The following is a 27,632-nucleotide window of genomic DNA, read 5'->3' as shown; positions in this document are numbered from 1 at the left end:
AGATCATATCTCACAAATTTGATTGAGTTTTTGAAGTAACCGAGAAGGTTGACGAAGGTAAGGCAGTAGACGTTGTCTATATTGATTTCAAGCAAAGCAGTTGGTAATACTCTGCATGGCAGGCTGCTCTGGAACGGTAGATTGCATGACATCTAGGGAGAGCTAGTTGCCTGGATACAGAATAGCCTTCATGGAAGGAAGCAGAGGATGGTAATGGAAGGTTGTTTTTTGTATTGGAGGCCTGTGACTAGTGGATCGGTGCTGGGCCCACTGCTGTTTGTGGTTTATACCAACGATTTGGATGAGAATGTGAAGGCATGATTAGTAAGTTTGCAATGGGCTCTAAAGTAGGTGGTATCATAGACTGTGAAATAGTTATCAAAAATTACAGTATTGTGTACAGAGGTTTGGGTGTTATGTGGTACAATACATTGGTGAGGCCGCATTTGGACTATTGTGTTCAGTTTTGGTAATCCAGTTATAGGAAGAATGTTATTAAGCTGGACGGAATGCAGAGAAGATTTGCGAGGATGTTGCTAGAACAGCAAGGTGAGTGGTTGGACAGGCTAAGACTTTATTCCTTGGAGAGCTGGAGGTTGGGGAGGGGGTGATCTTATAGAGGTGTATAAAATCATGAGGGAAATAGATAGGGTAAATAAAGTGTCTTACCCAGAGTCGGGGGCATGAGTTTAATAGACAATAGATGCAGGAGTAGGCCATTCGGCCCTTCGAGCCAGAACCACCATTCAATGTGATCATGGTTGATCATCCTCAATCAGTAGGTATGTTGCAAAGCCTACCTGAAGCGTCGTTGAAAATCTGCCGCTGCGGGTGTGCGCGATTTTGGCGCCGTTTAGAGGGGGGCGGGTTTAAAACGCGATTTTCTCTAGGCTGTTCAAATCGAAGATGTTCAGCCTAGTTAATTATTAACGAAAAATCGCTGGAAGACCCCGTCGCAAAAGCTATTATTAGTTTTAAAGGCCTCGTATAATAGTTATAGTAGTTTAAAAATCAGTCTCTAAACCCGCGACCACCAGCAACCGCAGGGTCTCATAGAGCAAATAAGTGAAGGTAGGTTGTATATTTTTACATTAAAAAGGGCTTCTTAAGATCCCTTTATACAAAGTTTAATATTGCGAGTAGCTCATTTTGGGCGCATTATATCCCGCAGTATTTTTCTGGGCATTTGGGGCACAAATCTACCGCAATGTGAACGTTCCAAACCAGCGCGTTCCACAGGGACCCACTGGAAAGCTGATTTAAAATGGGCATTTATTTACAGCAATTGAACACTAAATTCCTTCCATTTGGTCTATAAATTAATGTAAATGAGATTTAAAAATCATGTTTTATTGTGAATTATTTGTGAATATTATTTGGACATTTAGGCTATTTAAAAATGTTAATCATTTATTAAGAAATGGATAGATGTTTAGATCTAGTAATTGAAGTCTGAAATTAGCTACAATTAGGTAACTAACTAATTATATGCTTTAATTCCAGGTCATCCAAGTAAGATTATTTTATATTTGTTTCAGAATGCTTCAATCTATGATAACTGAAAATTTCATTCAGTTCTCTTAATTTTTAAGAAAGTTATGGGCTTTTGACTGTTCACGATCACAGCTTTTTTGTTATGTCCATAGAAAATCAATAGGGAACAAGATGCTCATTTCCGAGTATGAAAATGGCCATAACGTTTTAAATACATGAGATATGCAAGTGAATTAGGTGTCAAATTAAACTTCTTTTTATGCTTTATCTGATGGGATAAATTACAGACTTGATTTTTTAAATCTCAAAATTTTGTAACATTGCTAATGTTAGTAGAGATTGCTGTACGTGGTCAGCAATGATTGTTCTGTGCAGAACCTCCACAATGAAGTTTTGAACGTTTGTACTTTGTGCGCTGATGGTGCCTAAGATCTCCTCTCCACCCAGCTTGCCTGGAGAGCCATGCAGCTGCAAAAGTTGAATGTGGTTGCAAAAATCATGAGATATGAAAGTGAATTAGGTGTCAAATTAAACTTATTGTTATGCTTTATCTGATGGGATAAATTACAGACTTGATTTTTAAAATCTCAAAATTTTGTAACATTGCTACAATCAGTACCCTGTTCCTGCCTTCTCCACATATCCCCTGACTCTGCTATCTTTAAGAGCCCTATCTAGCTCTCTCTTGAAAGTATCCAGAGAACCGGCCTCCACCGCCCTCTGAGGCAGAGAATTCCACAGATTCACATCTCTCTGTGTGAAAAAGTGTTTCCTCATCTCTGTTCTAAATAGCTTACCCCTTATTCTTAAACTGGCCCCTGGTTCTGGACTCCCCCAACATCAGGAACATGTTTCCTGCCTCTAGCGTGTCCAAACCCTTAATAATCTTATATGTTTCAATAAGATTCCCTCTCATCCTTCTAAACCCCAGAGTGTACAAGCCCAGCTGCTCCATTCTCTCAACATATGACAGTCCCGCCATCCCGTGAATTAACCTTGTAAGCCTACGCTGCACTCCCTTTAGTTGCGTGCTAATCAGTCAGCAGAAAGACAATACATGATTATAGTCCATCCATTTACAGTGTAGATCCATGATAAGTGAATAACGTTTAGTGCAAGGTAAAGCCAGCAAAGTCCAATCAAGGTACACAAAATTGCTGGGGAAACTCAGCGGGTGCAGCAGCATCTATGGAGCAAAGGAAATAGGCGACGTTTCGGGCCGAAACCCTTCTTCAGACTGATGGGGGGTGGGGAAAGAAAGAAGGAAAAAGGGAGGAGGAGGAGGAGCCCGAGGGCGGGCGGATGGGAGGAGACAGCTAGAGGGTTGAGGAAGGGGAGGAGACAGCACGGGCTAGCCAAATTGGGAGAATTCAATGTTAATGCCATAAGGACGCAAGGACCCCAGACGGAATATGAGGTGCTGTTCCTCCAATTTCCGCTGTTGCTCACTCTGGCAATGGAGGAGACCCAGGACAGAGTGTTTTGAAGAAGGGTTTCGGCCCGAAACGTCGCCTATTTCCTTCGCTCCATAGATGCTGCTGCACCCGCTGAGTTTCCCCAGCAATTTTGTGTACCTTCGATATTCCAGCATCTGCAGTTCCCTTTTGAACACAAAGTCCAATCAAGGATAGTCTGAGGGTCATCAAAGAGATGGATAGCAGTTCTCTGTATTAATCTAGAATATGGAGAGAATAAATTGAGTAAATACATTTCTTATATCTTTACTTAAATTACTGAGCCCTTGCCTTGTATCTATTTACCCCGGGGTGGCACCGCGGTAGAGTTGCTGCCTTGCAGTGTCAGAGACCCGGGTTCGATCCTGACTACAGGTGCTGTCTATATGGAGGGTCATCAAAGAGATAGCAGTTCTCCACATATCCCCTGATTCTGCTATCTTTAAGAGCCCTATCTAGCTCTCTCTTGAAAGTATCCAGAGAACCGGCCTCCACCGCCCTCTGAGGCAGAGAATTCCACAGATTCACATCTCTCTGTGAAACAGCATGGATTTACAAAAGGTAAATCATGTCTGACGAATCTTATAGAATTCTTCGAGGATGTAACTAGTAGCGTGGATATGGGGAGAACCAGTGGATGTGGTGTATCTGGACTTCCAGAAGGCTTTCGACAAGGTCCCACATAGGAGATTAGTATACAAACTTAAAGCACACGGCATTGGGGGTTCAGTATTGATGTGGATAGAGAACTGGCTGGCAAACGGGAAGCAAAGAGTAGGAGTAAACGGGTCCTTTTCACAATGGCGGGCAGTGACTAGTGGGGTACCGCAAGGCTCAGTGATGGGACCCCAGCTATTTACAATATATATTAATGATCTGGATGAGGGAATTGAAGGCAATATCTCCAAGTTTGTGGATGACACTAAGCTGGGGGGCAGTGTTAGCTGTGAGGAGGATGCTAGGAGACTGCAAGGTGACTTGGATAGGCTGGGTGAGTGGGCAAATGTTTGGCAGATGCAGTATAATGTGGATAAATGTGAGGTTATCCATTTTGGTGGCAAAAACAGGAAAGCAGACTATTATCTAAATGGTGGCCGACTAGGAAAAGGGGAGATGCAGCGAGACCTGGGTGTCATGGTACACCAGTCATTGAAAGTAGACATGCAGGTGCAGCAGGCAGTGAAGAAAGCAAATGGTATGTTAGCTTTCATAGCAAAAGGATTTGAGTATAGGAGCAGGGAGGTTCTACTGCAGTTGTAGGGTCTTGGTGAGACCACACCTGGAGTATTGCGTACAGTTTTGGTCTCCAAATCTGAGGAAGGACATTATTGCCATAGAGGGAGTGCAGAGAAGGTTCACCAGACTGATTCCTGGGATGTCAGGACTGTCTTATGAAGAAAGACTGGATAGACTTGGTTTATACTCTCTAGAATTTAGGAGATTGAGAGGGGATCTTATAGAAACTTACAAAATTCTTAAGGGGTTGGACAGGCTAGATGCAGGAAGATTGCTCCCGATGTTGGGGAAGTCCAGGACAAGGGGTCACAGCTTAAGGATAAGGGGGAAATCCTTTAAAACCGAGATGAGAAGAACTTTTTTCACACAGAGAGTGGTGAATCTCTGGAATTCTCTGCCACAGAGGGTAGTCGAGACCAGTTCATTGGCTATATTTAAGAGGGAGCTAGATGTGGCCCTTGTGGCTAAGGGGATCAGAGGGTATGGAGAGAAGGCAGGTACGGGATACTGAGTTGGACGATCAGCCATGATCATATTGAATGGCGGTGCAGGCTCGAAGGGCCGAATGGCCTACTCCTGCGCCTAATTTCTATGTTTCTATGTTTCTATGTATGTTCTCCCTGTGCCCTGTAGGTTTTCTCCGGGTGCTCTGTTTCTTCTCACACTCCAAAGATATACAGGTTTGTAGTTTAAGAAGGAACTGCAGATGCTGGAAAATTGATGGTAAACAAAAATGCAGGAGAAACTCAGCGGGTGAGGCAACATCTATGGAGCGAAGGAAATAGGCGACGTTTCTGGCCGAAACCCTTCTTCAGACTGATGTGAGGGTGGTGGGGGGGGGGGGGGTGGGCGTGAAGAAGAAAGGAAGAGGAGGAGCCAGAGGACTAGAGGGAGAGCTGAGAAGGGGAGGAGACAGTAAGGACTACCTGAAATTAGAGAAGTCAATGTTCAAACCACTGGGGTACAAACTGCCCAAACGAAATATGAGGTGCTGCTCCTCCAATTTCTGGTGGTCTTCACTCTGACCACGAAGGAGGCCCAGGACAGAAAGGTTGGATTCGGAATGGGAGGGGGAGCTGAAGTGCTGAGCCACCGGGAGATCAGGTTGGTTAACGCGAACCGAGTGGAGGTGTTCGGCGAAGCGATCGCCAAGCCTACGCTTGGTCTCACCGATGTAGAGCAGCTGACATTTAGGGCAGCGGATGCAATAGATGAGGTTGGAGGAGGTGCAGGTGAACCTCTGTCGCACTTGGAAAGACTGAATGGGTCCTTGAATGGAGTCAAAGGGGAGGGGGGGGGGGTGAAGCGACAAGTGCAGCATTTCCTGCAGTTGCAAGGGAAAGTGCCCGGAGAGGGGGTGATTCGGGTGGGAAGGGACGAATGGACCATGGAGTTACAGAGGGAGTGGTCTCTGCAGAAAGCAGACGGGAGGAGATGGGAAGATGTGGTAGGTGGTGGGGTCACGTTGGAGGTGGTGAAAATGACGGAGGATTACTTGTTGTATGTGACAGCTGGTAGGGTGCAAGGTGAGGACAAGGGGGACTCTGCCCTTGTTATGAGTGGGGAGATGGGGAGAGAGAGTGTCATGGGGTATCGAAGAAACCCTAGTGAGAGCCTCATCCATGGTAGAAGAGGGGAACCCCCGTTCCCTAAAGAATGAGGACATCTCCGATGCCCTGGTTTGTAATGCCTCATCCTGGGAGCAGATGCGGCGTAGACGGAGGAATTGGGAGTAGGGGATGGAGTCCTTACAGGAAGCAGGGTGGGAAGAAGTGTAGTCCAGATAGCCAAGGATTTATAGTGGATGTCATAGTGGGGTTTATAGTGGATGTCAGTCAGAAATCATATCACCTGCGATGGAGATAGTGAGGTCCAGAAATGGTCGGAAAATGCCGCAAATGGTCCAGGTGTATTTGAGTGCCGGATGGAAGTTAGTGAAATGGATGAAGTCAGTGAGTTGTGTGTGGGTGCAGGAGGCAGCGCGAATGCAGTTGTCCATGTAGCGGAGGTAGAGTTCTGGGATATACCCTAGTATGTCTCGAACAAAGATTGTTCGACGTACCCTACAAAGAGGCAGGCATAGAGAGGGCCCATGCGCGTGTCCATAGCTATGCCTTGTATTTGGAGGAAATGGGAGGAGTCAAACAAGAAGTTATTAAGAGTAAGGAGCTGGTCCTTACCGGTGGGCAGAGGGGCCTGTTTCCATGCTGTATCTCTAAAGTCTAAAAAAGCTCCCCCAAAAAGCTTGCTCTCGACTGTTCAACTGGATTAAAAACCGAAAATCAATTTAAGAATCTTGTACAATTTAAATGGATTACCTCTCAGTCTAACTCTTGTGCTCCAGCTAATCTGAGTAAATATGGGTGCCTGTAGACCAACATGTAAATAGACAATGGACTGTTGCGTGCAGGATACCTTATTTTGTATGATAGTCCTGACCTGCGCAGCGGCCTACTCGGGTTGAATCCTGCCAGGTGGGCTTCAATGGCCACAGTATTGTTGCTCCCACTAGAGGTTTCTCTGGGTTGAATCTTTTCCCATGAAACAATAGCATCACCAACAACAAGTCCCATGTTAAATCGCTTTGGCAATCTGACAAAACTGCCCCTGAGTCAGCTGACTGTCAAAGACTCGTTTAGCAGCTGCTGCTTTAGAGGTGTAGGGGGCTTGCCAATAGTCTCGTATTTAATTGTAACGAAGAGTGACCAAAATGAAATGTTGACTGTTTCTCTATTCATGGATTTTGCTTGATACTGGCTTCTTAGTTTAGACTCCAGATTTGCAGGATCTGCGGTTTCTTTTTAAATTTTTCATTTGCATGGAAATTACATTGGCTAACAAAGGTTTGGCCACAAGGTGGCACTCCTGAGATATGATTACTACCATGGGTTGGTTGACCTGTCTCTGATACTGGGGAACATCATCCAGGTGGATACACCTGCCTGGTCTGGAGGGAGTGTTGCGCTGTTGGAAGCTGCATCTTTCAGGTGGGATTTAGACTGAGGTTCTGTCTACTTTCTCAATTCCATGGCATTATCGTAACGATGTTGGCCAATAGTTATCGCTCACCCAGAATCACTAAATATAATCTAGTCCATATCATGCTGGGAGCTAGTTGTGCACAAATCAGTTGTTCCATTTCCCACATTACGACTGTGATTAAACTTAAAAAGCACTTCTTAAGGAATAAACACCATGGAACATGCAGAGGTCAATAAAAGTGCAGCATAATCTATTTTTTTCTCTTCCCTTAAACAAATGACCTTTGGTAAGGAAGTAGGAAAATTATGTGGGCTAGTTTGCATTCTAACCTGAAGTTAGGACAATTGTGTAAATTAAATTGTTTGGAACCTGTGTGTGCCCTATCGAAGGAACGGTTCCAGCTCCTGCCACTTAAGACCTGTTCCATACTAAATGTTTCACTTTATACTCCTGCAATTTACTCATGAGCTAATATCACTTTTGACCCCACTTGAAGAACTTCAAATATGTCTTCATGGGAGAGGTGAGGACTGAACCAAACTTGTTATAATTGCATAGTGTGCAGTACATTTTACAGTGAACGAGATCAATCTAAATTTAATTTGTATTGTTTGAATTTTGTGGTCCAGGGACTTTGTGTGAGATTGCTCATTGATTGAAAGATCAATGATAGGCAAAGATTTGATGGTTTCTGCAACTTGAGATATTTAAAAATAAAGAATGCAATCTATAAATATCCTAAATGGTCTACATTGATTAAGCAATCTGTGAATACAAAATAACTTGAATATTTTTTTATTGAATGAGCTTCTGAATAATTGAATTTATTAAAGTAAGCAGAGTGAGAACGTTTCTAATGTGACATCGTTCTTTGTCTGCAGTGCTGGAACTATGCTTGGAAATTATGAATATAGTTAATAGATATTTTCTGATCATTTTAAAATAGAATGTAATACAGTGATTCAATTAATCACATACTATTTGAAAACTAAAACCTAATTGATATATTAAGCTTGCTGAACATTTTCATTGGATTTCAGTCATCAATTTGGAAAAAAGAAAGATGAGAAAATAATGAGAAACTATAACTGTCTGAACTAAGAGCTATTGACGACAAGTTGTTCATCATAGCCGACTGGAACAGCAACAGGTTCTTCACAGGGTGGTAATGGCTCACAATCCTGGAGGTAAAGAAATGATCACAAAATTAAAAGGCAACGTAAGTAACAAAGTCGCAGAATATTTTTGATCACATCTGTTTAAACGAATGGTATATTTAGTTTAGTTCAGAGATACAGTGCAGAAACAGGCACTTCGGCCTGAGTCCACACCGACTAGCAATCCCCGCACATTAACACTATCCTAGGGTCAATTTACATTTATACCAATCCAATTAACCAACAAACCTATATGCCTTCGGAGTGTGGGTGGAAACCGAAGATCACCAGAGAAAACCCACACAGTCACGGGGAGAACGTACAAACTCTGTACAGACAGCATCCGTAGTCGGGATTGAACCCGAGTCTCTGGTGCTATAAAGCAGCAACTCTACTGCTGTGCCAATGTGCCGCCCCTTATATATTGAATAACAACATCTAGAACATATAAATTAAGTAGAATCACTTGGATCTCTAGAAAGATCAAAGCAATGCAATCCAGGTGTATACTGTAGTATGTGTCTCAATTTAATTACAGAGGCATAGATAAGGGAGATACCCAGAACCTTTTGTTCCCCCTTGGTAGAGATAGCAAAAACAAAATAGATCGCTAGAATTTAGAAGATTGAGAGGGGATCTGATAGAAACTTACAAAATTCTTAAGGGGTTGGACAGGCTAGATGCAGGAAGATTGTTCCCGATGTTGGGGAAGTCCAGAACAAGGGGTTACAGTTTAAGGATAAGGGGGAAATCTTTTAGGACTGTGATGAGGAAAACATTTTTCACACAGAGTGGTGAATCTCTGGAATTCTCTGCCACAGAAGGTAGTTGAGGCCAGTTCATTGGCTATATTTAAGAGGGAGTTAGATGTGGCCCTTGTGGCTAAAGGGATCAGGGGGTATGGCGAGAAGGCAGGTACAGGATACTGAGTTGGATGATCAGCCATGATCATATTGAATGGCGGTGCAGGCTCGAAGGGCCGAATGGCCTACTCCTGCACCTATTTTCTATGTTTCTATGTTTCTAAGTAAGAATAGATTTAAGGTGAGAGGCAGGAGTTATAAAGTAGATGTGAGGGATAAACATTTCTTAATAGGGTGCTTAATATCAGGAACTTGCCACCAGAGAAGGTGATGGAATCAGATAGTATTGCTGTGTTTAAGAGGCATTAAGAGAGAACCTTGCTTGGCAAGGCATTAGAAGGATACCGACCTAATGGGATTAGTGTAAATGAGCAAAATGGTTAGCATGGACATGCTGTAAGTGCGCAACAAAGGAAAATCCCTGGTTTCTGCTAATCTTAGATTTTTCTTTTGTATACAGTATAACCAGGCATTTTAACTAACTATTGTCATGCAATAATGTCATGAAATAAATGAATGACATTCAATGAGCAATTAAAGAGTATTTCCAGCAACATTGGAAATCAATTGCTGTGGGACACCATTTTCACTTTTTAGCCTCAACAGAAAAATTATTTGCACATTCTTGATATCAGCTTGTTTTCTCTCATTTGCGCTGTTGAAAGTTGCTTACAGCATAGCCCCATGCACATTTCAGATACTAATTTTCTCTGTGATTTATTTGAATATAGGTCACAGTAACCTTCTAGAGAGCCTAACTCAACATTCTTAGAGTCTGGAGTAACTGTCTGCAGGATAATTAACTGTGGGGTCATCCAAGTCTAATCCAAATGTCATCCAGTAACTATGTACATTACTTTGTAACAATGAAGAACAAGAGGATGTCTATCTTTGACGGTAATAAATTGTATTTTTTCCTGGGATCAGATAGTCAGGCAATGAGTACCACCATTTGGTCTGCAAAAAGTTTAAGAGTTAGAATTTTCTGAACCATTGTCATATTGAAAACGTTCTGTCTACTTAGCCATGTCACATGCTCAATGCATGTTAATTTTCACTGGCAAAAGCAATCAGCAGTGTTTGATACATTTAATTTCACCTTGTTTGATATTGTGAGGAACAATCAGAATAACAGGATGTACCTTTAGAAAGGAGATGAGGAGGAAGTTCTTTAGCCAGAGGGTGGTGAATCTATGGAATTCATTGCCACAGACAGCTGTGGAGGCCAAGGCATTCGGTATTATTAAAGCAGAGATGGCTAGGTTCTTGATTAGTAAGGGTGTCAAAGGTTGGGGGGAGAAAGCAGGAGAATGGAGCTGAGAAGGAAAATAGATCAGCCATGACTGAATGGTGGAGTAGACTCGATGGACCAAATGGCCTCATTCTGTTCAGATATCTCATGGAAGTAATTTTACTTTCTCTGAACGAGTCATAGACAATGCAGCATGGGAATAGGCCCATCTGGCCAATATCCCTCCAAACCTTTCCTACCCATGTGCATGTCCAAATGTCTTTTAAATGTCGTAAATATCTACTTCCTCTGGCAGCTTATTCCATGTGAACACATTGCCTGCTCAATTCCATTTTATACCTTTCCCCTCTCATCTTTAAACTTTCTATAAGATTCCCTGAACTTGGAGAATAGATGGTAGCTATTCACCTTGTCTATTTCGCTCATGATCTTGTAAACCTCCATAGCCTCCTTCACTCAACTAAAATAATAATCCAGTCTCTCTTTATAACTGAATCCTTCCAGACCTGGTAACATTCTCATCAATCTTTATTGTACTCTTTAGGCAGAGATTAACCTGATCCCAGCTGTCGCTATCTGATATATACCTTTTTCTTGACCATATTCTCATTATTTCTGATCATCCAGGGTTTATTATCTCTGCCAGCCTTGCCCTTCAATCTAACAGGAACATACTGGCCCTGAACTCTCCCTACCTTACATTTGCAAGCCTCCCACTTACCAGGCAGGCATCCCTTTACCTGCAAAGAGCTACTCCATATCAACCACAGCTATTTACAATATACATTAATGATTTAGATGAAGCAATTAAAAGTAACATTAGCAAATTTTCAGATGACACAAAGCTGGGTGGCAGTTTGAACTGTGAGGAGGATGCTGTGAGGATGCAGAGTGACTTGGATAGGCTGGGTGAGTGGGCAGATTCATGGCAGATGCAGTTTAATGTGGATAAATGTGATGTTATCCACTTTGTCCCTCAGCGGGACAAGCAGGATTTCTGGAGAGAACAAATGGGTGACGTTTTTCTGGTCGAGACCCTTCTTCAGACTGATATCTGAATGGTATCAGATTAGGAGAAGAGGAAGTGCTATGAGACCTGGGTGTCCTTGTACATCAGTCACTGAAAGTAAGCATGCAGGTACAGCAGGCAGCGAAGAAAGCTAATGGCTTCATTACGAGAGGAGTTGAGTAGAGGAGCAAATAGGCTGTTCTGCAGTTGTACAGGGCCATGGTGAGACCTCACCTGGAGTATTGTGTGCAGTTTTGGTCTCCTAATTTGAGGAAGGACATTCTTGCTATTGAGGGAGTGCAGCGTAGGTTCACGAGGTTAATTCCCGCGATGGCGGGAATGTCATATGATGAATGAAAGGAACGACTGGGCTTGTACTCACTGGAATTTGGAAGGCTGAGAGGGAATCATAGATACATATCAAATTATTAAGGGATTGGACATGCTCGATGCAGGAAATGTTCCTGATGTTGGGGGAGTCCAGAACCAGGGGCCACAGTTTAAGAATAAGGAGTAGGCCATTTAGAACCGAGTTGAGAAAAAAAACAATTCACCTAGAATTGTGAATTTGTGGAATTCTCTGCCTCAGAAGGCAGTGGAGGCCAATTCACTGGATGCATTCAAAAGAGAGTGAGTTAGAGCTCTTAGGGTTAGTGGAATCAAGGGATATGGGAAGAAGGCAGGAACGGGATACTGATTGGGGATGATCAGCCATGATCATATTGAATGGCGGTGCTGGCTCGAATGGCCGAACGGCCTACTCCTGCACCTATTTTCTATGTTCAATGCTTCTAACTTCTGTTTAAAAGTTTCTGTTTAATACCAGCATCAACATTTAGGATTTGAACTTTTGGATCAGTTCTACTCTTTTCCATACATTTTAATACTAGTAGAATTATAATCACTGTTCTCAGTTTTCCCCCACAAAGTCTTCATTCAGCTGCCCTTTTCTAATAGAGCTATCTACATAAAGTGCTGGAATAATTCAATGGGTCAGACAGCATCTCTAGAGAACATGGTTATGCAATGTTTTGGGTCAGGACCCTTTTCCATGACAAAATGTAATCTATCCATGTTCTTCAGAGATGCTGTCTGACCTGCTGAGTTACTACAGCACTTTGTATCTTTTATGGCAAACCAGAACCCGCAGTTCCTTGCATCATCATATTAACTGAGACATTTTTCCCAAATGCATTTAACAAATTCCACTCCATCCAAGTCCTCGGTACTGTGACTGGCCCCAGTTGGAAGGTTAAAATCCCTCACTGTTACAACCTGATTATTCTTGCAGCTATCTAATTTTAAGTTCTATTTAGTTCAAGTTCAAGTTCAAGTGAGTTTATTGTCATGTGTCCCTGTATAGGACAATGAAATTCTTGCTTTGCTTAAGCACACAGAAAATAGTAGGCATTTACTACAAAACAGATAAATGTGTCCATATACCATGATATAAATATATACACACATGAATAAATAAACTGGTAGTGCAAATAACAGAAAGTGGTTGCTAATAATCAGAGTTTTGTCCGAGCCAGGTTTAATAGCCTGATGGCTGAGGGGAAGTAGCTATTCCTGAACCTGGTTGTTTACATTATCTTTATGTGCAACCTATAGTACTCCTACTTATGTCACTAGTGTTGCATATTTTCCTGGACTTTCTGGGTGAAAAAATATTGATAAAAGTTAATTCAAGAAACATAGAGTAGAAACAAAGAACTGCAGATACTGGTTTACACAAAAGGACACAAAGTGTTGGAGTAACTCAACGGGTCAGGCAGCATCTCTGGAGAACATGGATAGGTGACGTTCTGGGTCGGGACCCTTCTCAGGCTCCAGTCTTTCACCCTGGGACACTAGTCGGAAAAAGGGTCCTGACTCGCAACGCCACCAATTCAAGAAGCAAGCTGTGTTTCCAATCAAATCCTGTCATTAAATGTGCCGTTTCACAGCAATGGCAAAGAAGACCGAGTATTAAAGTATCATTCTGGGCTCAGCATCCAGTGAATTCCACTTCCCTCCCTCTGTTTAAACTGGTGAGTACCTTCGCTGAAATAATTAATTAATAAAAATAATTTGCAATCTGGTTTCTCAACTCGCCTTGTTCTTGATTCAACCACAATAAAGGAAAGATAACAAATATTGTATACTGTATTGCTAAATAAGTTTCACATTTTTCGCTTCCCCAAAAATGCAATGGTCATTTTAGAACTAGTTGAGGACCAGGATAGTCCTCAACATTCCTGTTATTACTGGAAGCTTTGTAGCACAATGGTACTGCCTCACAACAGCAGCGAGCTGGGTATGATTCTCTGTGTGGTGTTTACTCCATCCCCCTGCCTGTGTATCTGTGGGATTCTCGCTTCCTCCCACATCCCAAAGATGTGCTGGTAGCTTATTGGCTACTGCAAATGATCCCATTGTGTAGGTAAGTGGAAAAACAAAATTCTCCATGGTTGATAGACATGTGAGAGAGAATAAAGGGTTCAGGATTTTTAATTAAAAAGGTATAGGACTCATGGGATTGCACCTTTGGGAACTGATGAGGGCCCAATGGAATAGCCTCCTGTGTAATAGTAACTGAATCAGGAATATAAATGTAATTAATCTAAATTAACTTGTGTGACTGCAAGATGCTTGCAGGCAAGGTTCCATTATAATATTTGAGTACAGTTTTGATGGAATACATGGTGCGAATGTGGTTAGTTATGCAGTGTTTCTGACTTCAGAATATGACCCACATGCATGTGAAAATAGAGTAATGCTTGCAAAGTAATGTTCTTCTCAGAAGGCCCCTTTGGTTAGGAGAGCACATTGGGAATTCAGGCACACAATTCCTCTGATTCTCCATTCACAAATTATGCAGCATTGAAAGGCATCACATGAATAATGTGTTGCCAGCTCTGTATGTATTGCATTGCAATGTAAATGCTGGATACAAAAAACAGACTAAGGTCTCCCGTTCTGTTCATTAGTCTTCAGTCTGAAGAAGGGTCTCGACCCGAAACATCCATCAGTCTGAATAAGGGCCTCGAAACATCACCCATTCCTTCTCTCCAGAGATGCTGCCTGTCCCACTGAGTTACTTCAGCTTTTTGTGTCTATCTACCCCAATAATTTAATTCTCCCCACATTCCTGGCACCTACCATCAGATTCCACTGTTCACCGACACACAAAGAGGCAATTTGCAGCTGTGCTTTAACCTATCCATCTACACATTATGGTGTGTCACAGGACACTGGAGCACCTCCAGGAAAGCCATGCGGTCCCAGAAATCATGCAAACCCCACGTAGACAGCACCAGAGGTTTGGATCAAATCTCGGATGCTGGAGCTGTGAGCCGTGACACTGTGTCATGTGCGATTTAATTATTTTCTACTAGTGAATATCAAAAAATACCTACCACTGCTGGATCAAATAAGGATGACTCCGAAGTGTGAATGGGCCCCAATCTTCTTTTTTTAAAGGGCCATGCCAGGAAGGCTCTGCTAAGTGGTTGGCGATCAAGTACAGGAGGAGGAGGTTGCCTGGCAAAATAATGAATATCACTATTTTTATGACAGTTTATAGAAAAAATCTGTAAATCAGTTGTACTTGGATATAGATATAGAAATAAAGAAAATTAAACAAAGATCTCAAGCTTAGTGATCCATCGCAGAGATGCACATGCTGATGTAATGAATTTCAGAAGGTGACAGATTCCTACAGAACCACTGATTGTGACAAAACTCCTTCATAGAGGCAAACTGCACTGGGGCGACACAGTTGCGGCCTTACAGTGCCAGCGACCTGGGTTCGATCCTGTCTACGGGTGCTGTCTGTAAGAAGTTTGTAACTTCTCCCTGTGACCTCGTGGGTTTTCTCCAGGTTCTCCGATTTCCCCCCAAAGAGGTTAATTGGCTTCGGTAAAAATGGCAAATTGTCCCTAGTGTGTATGATACTGTTAGGGTATGGGTGATCGTTGGTTGGTTGGTGTGGACTCCATGCTACATCACTCAACTAAACTAAACAACTGAATTGGGTCCTTCAGCCTAACTTGCCAATGCCAACCAAGATGCCTACTCTGGTCTCATCTGCCCATGTTTGGCCCACATCATAGACCTTTCTTATTCATGTACCTGTCCAAATGTCATGCGCAGTAGATATTAGTTTAAATTTAATTGCTAACTTTTTGAACTAATTGCTTTAACATGAAGGTTTTGACTAAAACTAATGTGCCGAAAGGGTATGGTTAATATCAAAAATCTATTAGTGACGACTTGGAAGTAACATCCACAAACCCCACAATTGCCACTACCCTGAGATCTCGCATCAACATCTCACAGCTTCATGTTCTCTGTTTAACGATGACGGATATCACCCAAATACATAGCCTGATACTACATAACACATTCCCCTCCCCTTGCAGGATATGGTACATAATGGGTGTCGGCCGCAGCAAACTAGTGGAGATGAGAGTGGCTGCAAGTGTACATGCTATATTTGAAGTGGTATGGTGGAGCCCATAGTAGAGATGCAACATTGACCGTGTCAGTGATGTGATAACCTTATTTCAAATCCTTCTCCTCGCATCCCATTTCCTCTTTGGCTCACAACCTCTGGATTTACACATTATTGATAGTGTAAGAGTGCACCGCTTGTTTTCCACAAGCCCACACAACAATCTCAAACGTAATCCTCTCAGATGCCAAAACTGTCAGACAATGGTGGAAGAGCAGACTGGATGAAAATAAAACTGAAACTTCGACCCACCAGCTTTGATGCTGAAGTTTAATGTGGGGTTATCACACACAAATGGCCTGCAGTTGGAACAGAGGTGGATGCACAGTTTGTGGTGCAGGTTTCATCTGCCCAATGGGGGGCACGGTGGCGCAGCAGTAGAGTTGCTGCCTTACAGCGCTTGCCGCGCCGGAGACCCGGATTCGATCCCGATTGCTGGCTGTACCAAGTTTGTATGTTCTCCACATTACCGCATTGGTTTTCTCTGAATACTTCGGCTACCTCCCACACTCCAAAGACGTACAGGTTTTGTAGGTAAATCGAATTGGTATAAGCAGGGTTGGCCTTAAGCCAATTGGTCCAATTGCTCCCAATTGGGCCCCGCGCCTAAGAGGGCCCCGCTAAAGTAATCTACTCTCAGCTCGGGTGGAGGGGGGGGGAGAGGGGTGGAGAGAGAGTAGAAGGGTGGAGGGGGAAGAAAGGGGTAGACGGAGATGGGGGTGTGAGGGGTGAATGAAGAAGGGGGAGAGGGGGAGGTGGGTCGTTCCCTCCTGTCGCCGTGCTTCACGCACACAACCCCGGCTTCACCCTCTCTCTCACCGGGGAGACGCGGTGAACAATAGAGGGAGGGCCGGGCCGGGGAGCAACGTTTACAAACCTCGGCTTCAGCTCACACCCCCAGCATCCACTCCCGCAGCCGGCCCCCTCTCTCCCTCCTCTCCTTCCCTGCCCTCCCTCCCTCCCTTCCCTTCTTCCCTCCCTCCCTTCTCTCCTTCCTCTCTCGCTTTTCCCTTCTCTCTTTCCCTCCCTCCCTTCTTTCTATACTTCCCTCACTCCCTTCTCTCCTTCCTCCCTTCTCTCCTTCTCTCCCTCCCTCCCTCCCTTCCCTCCCTCCCTCCCACACACATCACGCACAGACAACTAACACACACACAACTAACACACACACAAGTTGGGATGGGGTAGAGGCCCATAGGGACGGATGGGGCTGAAGCCCAAAATCTAATGCCTGGACTTGTTTTTCACCGATGGTTATTGGTTTTCTAGGATCTAGTTAATTAAATTACTTTTTTTTTCATTTCACAGTCACTAAAACATGCGATATTGTATGTATGTACTTTTCAGAGGTGATCTACAATTTTGTTTGTTACTTGTAGACTTACATGCATGCAATTTTGTATTAAAATGTAGCTTAGATCTTTTTGGTCCATTAACTCACATGCACTTTTTAAGTGCACATTTTGATTTATAAAGTCTATCGTAGACTTTATTTATATTTCTATGATTCTACAGACCTTGGCTGGGAATCTGGGGTTGACCAAAATCATTCCCAGTTGGGCTCCCGCACCTCCTAAGGCCGGCCCTGGGTATAAGTGTAAATTGTCCCTAGTATATAGAATAGTGTTAATGTGCGGGGATTGCTGGTCGGTGCGGACTCAGTGGGCTGAAGGACCTGTATCCGTACTGTATCTCTAAACTAAACTAAACTAGAGCATGAAGTTGCATGAGGAGTCCGTTGTGCAGGATGTAACTGAAAGTGTTGATAGAGCAATCTGCAGGTGAAAACTGAAGGGCCTGCATAATTAAATGCTTGGTGTTTATAACTGGCTGTTCACTGGGTGCTCACACAGCTTTTGTGGTTGTAGTTGGGCCTGTGCTACTCGGCATATTTCAGTGATAGCCTCATTGCTAGCTGGCAGTTCAAGTGTTGTTTCTCACTGATATGAAATAGGACAATTGGATTCAGCATTATTACAGAATATTAGCGTGTACACTTTTGAATAATGTAACATTGGAATCAATACCTAGCTTTCTAATTCAGGGTTACCTTTGTCACCCCCGCATCATTTTTGCATCGAAGTCACATTTTGAGCTCAATGTGTTGCTGATACAACTGGAGAAACTTGCCCATTAATACATGATGAATGGCCAGAGTCAGGGAATACTCAGAATAAAAAATATCCAGCGAGTGAGTGGATCGTTAGTAGTGCAACCCTGTCTACACAATTGATACCTTCCAAAATTAAGCAGTAAACCCTCATTATAATGGACTAAAGGGGGAGGGGGGGGGAGAGGATGGTGTCCGTTAATGACGATTGTCTGATGTATCTGAGTAATGGATTATCATTGTATAAGTAGTAGAAACAAAGAACTGCAGGTGCTGGTTAAATCACACATGGACACAGTGCTGGTGTAACTCAGCAGATCAGGCAGCATCTCTGGAAAAAAATGGAGAGATGACCTTTACGGGTTGAGATCCATCTTCAGAATCCAGGTGAGTTGGCGGCAAGAGGAGAGCCGAGGATTGGTGGAATCAATGTTCGCGGCCCACATGTGGCCGGGGGGCAGGTAAGGGATGGTAATGATGGCGGCAGCAGCAGTGGCAGGGACAGCCTGGAAGCTGCTGAGGAAGCTGTGTGGGCTGTCTGTGGCGGCAGTGGGACCGGCCTGAAAGCAGCCAGGGAGGCAGTGCAGGGCAGAGGTCCGGCCTAGCGGTGAAGGTTGGTTGGTCTGTCCTCTTTAACCAAAGTCCATTATAAAGAGATCCATAATAATGAGGGTTTACTGTATTTCAATGTAAAATACCTGAGATCCACAAACAATAATAATTCCATATTCACCATGAAGGACAATTATGTGCTGGTGAAGGGTACTTAAACACCATAAGAAAACTTGAATTCAAATCATTTTGGTTAAATGTATGGATGTGGTTTCAAGGGTGCTGTGTTCAAGTCCACATTCAACTTTCTGATATATCCAGAGGAACATACCAAGGATTTTGATAACGATGAGTCACTTTATCTTCAGCACGGTCTCGGAATTCCCCTCGCTAAAAATAAGATGTATAAAGAGAATGGTGAACAATAAGATGGGATTTTCTCTATATAAAAGTTAATAGTTCCCTCTCAAAGGCAATTTTGCTGACCATTAAAATAATCTCATAAAACCAGAAGCAAAAAAGACTTGAAATTCACCTTGAATTTTAATTGAATTATATTTGAAGTATATTTATAGAAAACATTGCCCATATTAGATAAACACCATTTAATTAAATGCACATTACCCACATAGCCCACTTAATGATTGATAATGTGAACAAAGATATGACCAAAGATCCACATGTTCTCAAACTTGGCTCCTGAGTTGTGTACTTTAACACGTCAAATGCAGATTTGTAACATTGTTTCTTTCTTGAATGAGTTATGAAATAATCAATAAATCATTTAACAAATGACAGAATTAAGGATATAATGTTCATATTACTTCTGTCTTGTGGACAAAACCATAATTAAGTACAAACTTAAAGCACACGGCATTGGGGGTTCAGTATTGATGTGGATAGAGAACTGGCTGACAAACAGGAAGCAAAGAGTAGGAGTAAACGGGTCCTTTTCACAATGGCGGGCAGTGACTAGTGGGGTACCGCAAGGCTCAGTGATGGGACCCCAGCTATTTACAATATATATTAATGATCTGGATGAGGGAATTGAAGGCAATATCTCCAAGTTTGCGGATGACACTAAGCTGGGGGGCAGTGTTAGCTGTGAGGAGGATGCTAGGAGACTGCAAGGTGACTTGGATAGGCTGGGTGAGTGGGCAAATGTTTGGCAGATGCAGTATAATGTGGATAAATGTGAGGTTATCCATTTTGGTGGCAAAAACAGGAAAGCAGACTATTATCTAAATGGTGGCCGACTAGGAAAAGGGGAGATGCAGCGATACCTGGGTGTCATGGTACACCAGTCATTGAAAGCAGGCATGCAGGTGCAGCAGGCAGTGAAGAAAGCGAATGGTATGTTAGCTTTCATAGCAAAAGGATTTGAGTATAGGAGCAGGGAGGTTCTACTGCAGTTGTACAGGGTCTTGGTGAGACCACACCTGGAGTATTGCGTACAGTTTTGGTCTCCAAATCTGAGGAAGGACATTATTGCCATAGAGGGAGTGCAGAGAAGGTTCACCAGACTGATTCCTGGGATGTCAGGACTGTCTTATGAAGAAAGACTGGATAGACGTGGTTTATACTCTCTATAATTTAGGAGATTGAGAGGGGATCTTATAGAAACTTACAAAATTCTTAAGGGGTTGGACAGGCTAGATGCAGGAAGGTTGTTCCCGATGTTGGGGAAGTCCAGGACAAGGGGTTACAGCTTAAGGATAAGGGGGAAATCCTTTAAAACCGAGATGAGAAAAACTTTTTTCACACAGAGAGTGGTGAATCTCTGGAACTTTCTGCCACAGAGGGTAGTTGAGGCCAGTTCATTGGCTATATTTAAGAGGGTTAGATGTGGCCCTTGTGGCTAAGGGGATCAGAGGGTATGCAGAGAAGGCAGGTACGGGATACTGAGTTGGATGATCAGCCATGATCATATTGAATGGCGGTGCAGGCTCGAAGGTCCGAATGGCCTACTCCTGCACCTAATTTCTATGTTTCTATCATGGGATAATTTGAAAGCACATTAACCAAAATTAATTAAAAAATAAATAGGATTGTCGATCTTAATTTAAATTTGAAATTAAAAGATCAGAATTTGCAACAGTAACCCAGCGGTAGAGTTGCTGCCTTGCAGCTCATGCAGCGACAGAGAACCGGGTTCCATCCCGAATACTGTTGCTGTATGTATGGAGTTTGTATGTTTGCTCAAATCTTATTGCATTTATGTTTAATCTGCTGTATTTCCACTGATGATTCACTGGGTTTTCTTTTGTTTTATCAGCTGCAGCTGCAATGCATGGATTAAAGAAATTTCTACTAAATTCCTAAAACATATCTATCTACAAAACCCGCCATTCATCGTTATTCAAGACAAGGTGAATAATTCTGAACAAAAGAAATGGCCAATGCAGGAAGCGAACGGAATCACTGGACATTGATATTTGGGAATACAATTCTGAGATTTAGATTATAGAGTAGCACACACAAACTTTTACTCTGTTTCACGCCCCTTCTCAGGCACTGGATAGCCTGATACTGAAGATGGAAACACTCAAATCCTTGTGATCTAATCTAATGCATCATTTGGTCTAACAAACTTTGACCAAATAACTAAATAAATGAACATTAACAATTAATATTTATAGTTGTAAATTTAGTACCTTGATTTGCATGCCACTGAAGAGATTTGTTCTATTTAGATAATGGCCTAAACACTGGCCCCAGCCAATCTCTCCTACATCGCTGTCCCTGCGTTTTTGAAATGAAGCACAAGGTGCAGGACGATACAAGTAGTTTAGGTCGCCGGTACTTTCAGGGGAGATATACCTACTCTCACCGATATAGTATGGGTAATCTGCGTGTTTTGTTCTATAATTGCTTGATGCATTTGGTCCTGGAAAAAGAAAACTTGAAATGTAACAGTTCAATCCATATTTCAATACTTTGATTTACTCATCAATTCTCAAAGTATTATCAGAACAGAAATAACCCATTCAGTTCTTGAACCTGTTCCATCACTAAGTGATTTAAAAGCTGAGAATTCCAGCCACCTGCTGGATATCCTTTTTTTATTCTTGTCCTGAGAAATTATATTCATCTCATTCATTGTTTTCTGTCATAATTTTAAATGCATTTATATCTCTCCTCACCCTCATCCTTCCTAAAGAAAACAGTCAGTCATTCTAATCTACTCGTGTAGATTACATTCCCTCCTTTTTCCCAACAAATAGTCCTCCGTCAGTTTCGCCACCTCCAACGTGACCTCACCACTCGCCACATCTTCCCATCTCCCCCTCCCCCCCCGGTCTGCTTGCCGCAAAGACCGTTCCCTCCGTAACTCCCTGGTCAATTCTTCCCACCCGCACCAGCCCCTCGCCGGGCACTTACCCTTGCAACCGCAAGAGATGCTACACGTGTCGCTTTACCTTCCCCCCTCGACTCCATTCAAGGACCCTAGCAGTCGTTCCATGTACGACAGAAGTTCACCTGCACCTCCTCCAACCTCATCTATTGCATCCGCTGCTCTAGATGTCAGCTGATCTATATCGGAGAGACCAAGCGTAGGCTTGGCGATCGTTTCGCCGAACACCTCCGCTCGGTCCACATTAACCAACCTGATCTCCCTGTGGCTCAGCACTTCAACTCCCCCCTCCCATTCCGAATCCGACCTTTCTGTCCTGGGCTTCCTCCATTGCCAGAGTGAGCACCACCGGAAATTGGAGGAGCAGCACCTCATATTCCGCTTGGGCAGTCTGCACCCCAGCGGCCTGAACATTGACTTCTCCAATTTCCGGTAGCCCTTGCTGTCTCCTCCCCTTCTCATCTCTGGCTCCTCCTTTTCCTTTCTTCTTCCCGCCCCCCCCCCCCCCACCGTGCATCAGTCTGAAGAAGGGTTTTGGCCCAAAACGTTGCCTATTTCCTTCGCTCCATAGATGCTGCCGCACCCGCTGAGTTTCTCCAGCATTTTTGTCTACCTTCGATTTTCCAGCATCTGCAGTTCCTTCTTGTACATTCCCTCCTTCCACTATCTTCCATAAATGTTTACAGGACCTTCTCTAAAAACCTCACTCCTTCCTCCAATGAGATGACTAGAACTCAACACAATACTCCAGTTGAAGTTGAACTTGTTGTTTAAGTTGATTCAGTATAATTCCATCTTGTCTCTCCTCATTTGTCTGACCAAAACAAATCACCCCAAATTGTTCTGCAATTAAACGTTATCCCTGTCCATTCCAGCACCCTGTATATACTACCATATTTTATGACTATCCTGTTTGTGGCTTGCAATGCAGCCTGGTTTTATCACGTGCAAATTTAGAAAATGTGTCCTGCACCCACAAATCCAGGTTATAGATCAAGAGTGTTTTATTGTCATATGTCCAAGATAGAACAATGAAATTCTTACTTGCTGCAGCACAACAGAATATGTCAACATAGTATGATATGATAAATGAGAGAATACTGATCCCTGGGGAACACAATTCATCTTTCTTCAGTCTGAAAGGACTATTCACTACAACCCTCTGTTATCTGTTACTTGGCTAACTTTGTATCCATGCTGTCAATGTCCCTTTTATTCCATATGCTTCAGCTTTGCTAATAACCCTGTACGCCATATTGCACCTTATCAAAAAACTTCTGGAGGTTTATCTACAGAAAAAAACAACAATAACCTCATCAGCTCTGTTCTTCACTTCATCAACAAGTACACCCAGTACATCGCTCCAGTACATCGAGCATGTGGACTGGACTTTAGACTTTTTATAAATGGCACCAAAATATGGCGACTCGTGCATGTGCGAGAAATGTAAACAGAATTTCGGTGTGCCGTGCTTACGTGATAATAAAGAATCATTGAACCAAATTCTATCAGATTGGTCAAACATAATTTATCCTCAATTTTGCCTTAATTTATCTATTTTCTTCCAGGTGACTATTAATCGTCTTGGATCAATATTTCAAAGGTTTTCTTACCTCCAATGTTAACATGACTGGACTGAGCTTATCAACAAGAGAATAAAAGGAATCACTCCACAGTCCTCTGGATCCACTCCTGCATCCCAAGAGCATTGAACCATTGTAGTCAATGCCTCTTCAATTTCCCCCATTTCCCCTTTGCTTCCAAATCCTTGGCTACATTCTATCCTGTCTTGGTGACATATTTTAACTTCAGCCAAATCTTCTAATATCTTCATGAAATTTTTTTTTTTTTAATGTATTTAATGCTTCAGCTATCTCTGTCACTTTTGCTTTGGAAGCAACTTCTCCCCTGGTGAAGAGAGGTGCAAAGTACTCATTTAGTATTTAACACAGTCCTTCACATCCAAGTACAGGTTTCTATTTTTGTCATTGATATGCACCCCCCTCCCACACCCACTTCTCCATGTACTAACCCAAAGGCTGTCTTTTAAATTATGATCTGATCTGCATTTACTAACCGTTTATCTCAAATTTCAAGCAATAGTTGTGTTCTGCACCTCACATTTCCTTCCTTTTATTCCTCTCTACTACCCCCACTCAATTCTCTTTGTGTACACTTCACCAGACAATTCAGCTATGAATTGGGGCGGCAGGATGGTGCAGTGGTAGAGCTGCTGCCTTACAGCGGCATAGACCCAGGTTCGATCCTGATGACAGGTACTGTCTGAATGGAGTTTGTACATTCGCCCTGTGACCTCGTGGGTTTTCTCCGGGTGCTCCAGTTTCCCCCCAACATTTCAAAGGAGTGCAGGTTTGTAGGTTAAATTGCTTCTGTAAATTGTCCCCTGTGTGAAGGATAGAACTAATGAAGAGGTGATCGTTGGTCAGCGCTGACTCGGTGCATCGAACGGCCTGTTTCCATGCTGTATCTCTCTACTCTCTGAGCTATGATTAACCATCATTCAACAGCCTTCCTTGGAGGGCACCAACATCGTTTGTATCACCTAGATAATTGTGGGTCTCCACCCTTACACAGGCATTCTCTTTGCATTCTAGTTTTACTAATTTCTACATTGTCAAACATAATTCTGATGAAATTGAAAAGATCATTGAAATGAAGTATTACCTCTTGTTTCATTCTCCACTGAAGTCACCTAACTACTATCTTCAGCATTTTGTTTTTATTTCATTTCAAACTTGGGACCTGGACTCGCAGGTCTTATCTTATTCTCCTGCTCTACAAACTTTTGTAATTCTGACTGCTTATTAGATCATCATTCACCCTTTTGTCAGGAGCCACATTTGGGAACTCCCTTCCTCAATCTCTCTACTTCTCCATTCCTTTCAGGCCCATCTTGAAAACTATCTCTTACCTGTTCTTCAGTATCCAATATATCAAATTCTGCCTTGTAACACTGTCATGAAGCACCTTCTGGCATCTTACCACGTTGAAGGCTCGATTGAAATGCGAGCTATCGATTTCATAAATTGTTTAAGGTGTGCAACATTTAGATTAGTTAGAACTGAGTATCAATTTAATCTGCAAAATTAAAACACCCTCTTTTTATATTACTTTGGAATAAATGGTTTGTAAATGCATCATGAATTTCTGTTTTTCACAAATTATCCCCATTAATTTAAAATAATTGAAAAGCCCATAAAGGAATGAAATAAAACACTCTCCCTGTGGACGGTAATTGTTCGAGTCCACACAGTGCTACATAGAGTTATTAATTACCTGTAAATACAACGGGTGCTCTGCCTGGATTAGCGGATCTATTGGACTCAAAAGGGTTGTCCCTGCCCTTAAGGAGAGACATGTGTTTCCAGATATTTTTGTGCAACTAGAATGTAAAATGTTACCCACGAGAGGCTTGAAGCGAGTTGTATGAATTCATTGTCAATTGAGTCTCCAGCCGGGAGGGAATGTATCAAATAAAATGATAATGACGATGCGTTGCTATGGACACAGATCGGGTTGCAAAGACAGTGTGGTGACGAAGGTCGCGTGAGGACAGACAACACCAAAGACTAGAGAACACCAAGGATTCCATGATCTTTGGGCAGCACAGAGATCACGATAGAGAGAGCAAGGAATCCCCATGCAGTGGGAGAGCAGGATCAGAGGACGCAGAGACGGGGGAAAAGGACAGGGCTGGCTGGAGATAACACGGACATAAATAGACAGCAGAAGCAGAGGGACAGAGGCAGGGAAAGTGCAGTCAAGAAAGGCACAGGAGTCCAGAAACACAGAGCCAGGGAGACGGCAGAGGCTGGGAGCGAGACCAAAGGGAGGGGAGCATCAGTTTCAGAGTCAAGAAGAGCCGGGGAGGGTCTAGATCCAGATGCACAACTGTAGGCAGAAGCGGGGAGAGGCAGAGGAAGAGAAGCACCCGTCAGGGAAGAGCTGGGGTCAGAGACATAATCTGATAATGCCTCAAAAACTGAAACAGCTTAAGTGGAAGACATTTATCCATGCTAGCTCATACTAATCAATGCATATTCAATCAAATTGCACTTTTAGTCTGACCCTCGCCATAAATTCCAGAAATGTCACCACAACACGTTAGATCCACAGATGTAACACTGCCTGAATTTTCCTTCTGGGTGATATTGCAAATCTTCCAAAACTTGAATCAAGAGCATTTTGTACGCTTGTGACAGATGCAGTTATCGTTTCTGCTACCATTTCCTCTGCTCTAAGGTGGAAATATTCACATTTAAGATTTAATCATCTTCATGCTCATTATATTTGCAATACCATGTTCTTCGTTTTATGAAAGTTAATGTTGCTCTCTTTAAGGATTTTGAATTTCTTCACATTTCTCTCCTTTCTGCCAATTGTGTCAATCTAGTGTTTCTGTCACGTTTACTTCCATCATGCATTCCACCACCTCAATAAGTGGAATAGTGCAGGGACTCTACTCGTCTTTCTCTACACATCAAGCCCTAATTGTAATTGTATTGAATAAAAAGTATATGATTGGCAATGCAATAGGCAGTACAGTCTGCAGTCGTATTTCTCAACAACTGGTCCCTATAGGCAGCAGTGTCTTCATGCATCCATGTGAGATTAGTTAATGAATAAAAAAATAACCCTTTTAAGAGAAGGAAAAATAATACAGACATCTTAGATTTTCAAACAGAGAGTGGTCACGCAAAATTTCAAACAGTTCATAGTAACTTTACAAATCAATTCACAGTTAACCTTCAGGACATATTTAAAATTATGTTTGTGCACAGTTTGCAACTAAAATTAACAGAAGTTCAAACCAGCAAATTAAGACAGAGTTTTAATTTACCTGTGCAGTATGTCAAGGTAGGCATGGTTGTATATTTTCTTTTGGAATTAGTATAAGTCTAAGAAACTTAACAAAATTGAGACATGCGATGAGCAATGTAATGAAAGATGCTGGACAAGGCTGGAAGTATTTAGTGTTCAATGGAAAAAAAATGATGGACACAAAATGCTGGAGTAACTCAGCGGGACAGGCAGCATCTATGGATAGAAGGAAGTGATGTTTCGGGTTGAGACACTTCTTTTACGTCAAGACCCTTCTGATATTTTACGTATCAATTATAGGTTTATTGCAAGGTGAGAATGAATACCCTTAACCTGAGTGCTTATATTGTGATGTGATTCTGAGCAATGATACAATTAAGCCTTTTAAAATGATTCAGCACCTTGAGATCAAACACACATGAACTTAAAACAAAGGTCAATGGAATTCTACCAATGGAAAAAGATGAGGTGGTATCTCACAAAAACCTTAAAACAGACAAATGAAGGCATGTTAAAAGTATCATATTTCTTGGCCCATTACATTGCTAAATGCAAATCATCATTTATAATTGGTGAAAACATTCAATTATCGGTGTTTTTGTTCAGTCTTGGATGATGCTGCTGCCGGAAAAATTAGTGGCACTGCATTGCCAGGTTGTACTATTCCATGTCTCAATTATTAATAATAGAGAAGACATTGAAAGGCAATTGATTGAGAAAGTGCAAACTTCAGAATTGTTTGCAGTACATTTAGATGATGTGATTCCTAGTTTTGTGGAGCTATGCTTATGATGGGGCCTTTCATGAAGATTTATATTGTTGTGAAGAACT

The 27,632-nt window shown here is 42.5% G+C and overlaps 1 protein-coding gene across 1 annotated transcript; it reads right to left on the bottom strand.

Annotated features, from left to right (window-relative positions):
* Window positions 1-7,945: 7,945 nt before the first annotated feature.
* On the bottom strand, window positions 7,946-25,448 carry c1h4orf45 (chromosome 1 C4orf45 homolog). Its single transcript, XM_033014587.1, has 5 exons — window positions 25,257-25,448; window positions 21,259-21,491; window positions 18,936-18,994; window positions 14,849-14,972; window positions 7,946-8,347 (listed from the first exon to the last, which is right to left on the bottom strand). The coding sequence occupies exons 1-5, from the start codon at window positions 25,336-25,338 to the stop codon at window positions 8,264-8,266; spliced, it is 582 nt and encodes a 193-aa protein (XP_032870478.1). The 5' UTR covers window positions 25,339-25,448; the 3' UTR covers window positions 7,946-8,263.
* Between the last annotated feature and the right edge of the window lie 2,184 nt (window positions 25,449-27,632).

This window comes from Amblyraja radiata, chromosome 1 (genome assembly GCF_010909765.2).
Source record: "Amblyraja radiata isolate CabotCenter1 chromosome 1, sAmbRad1.1.pri, whole genome shotgun sequence".
NCBI lineage: Eukaryota > Metazoa > Chordata > Chondrichthyes > Rajiformes > Rajidae > Amblyraja > Amblyraja radiata.
Note: the sequence above shows the minus strand (reverse complement) of the source record. Positions and strands in the feature narration are given on the sequence as shown.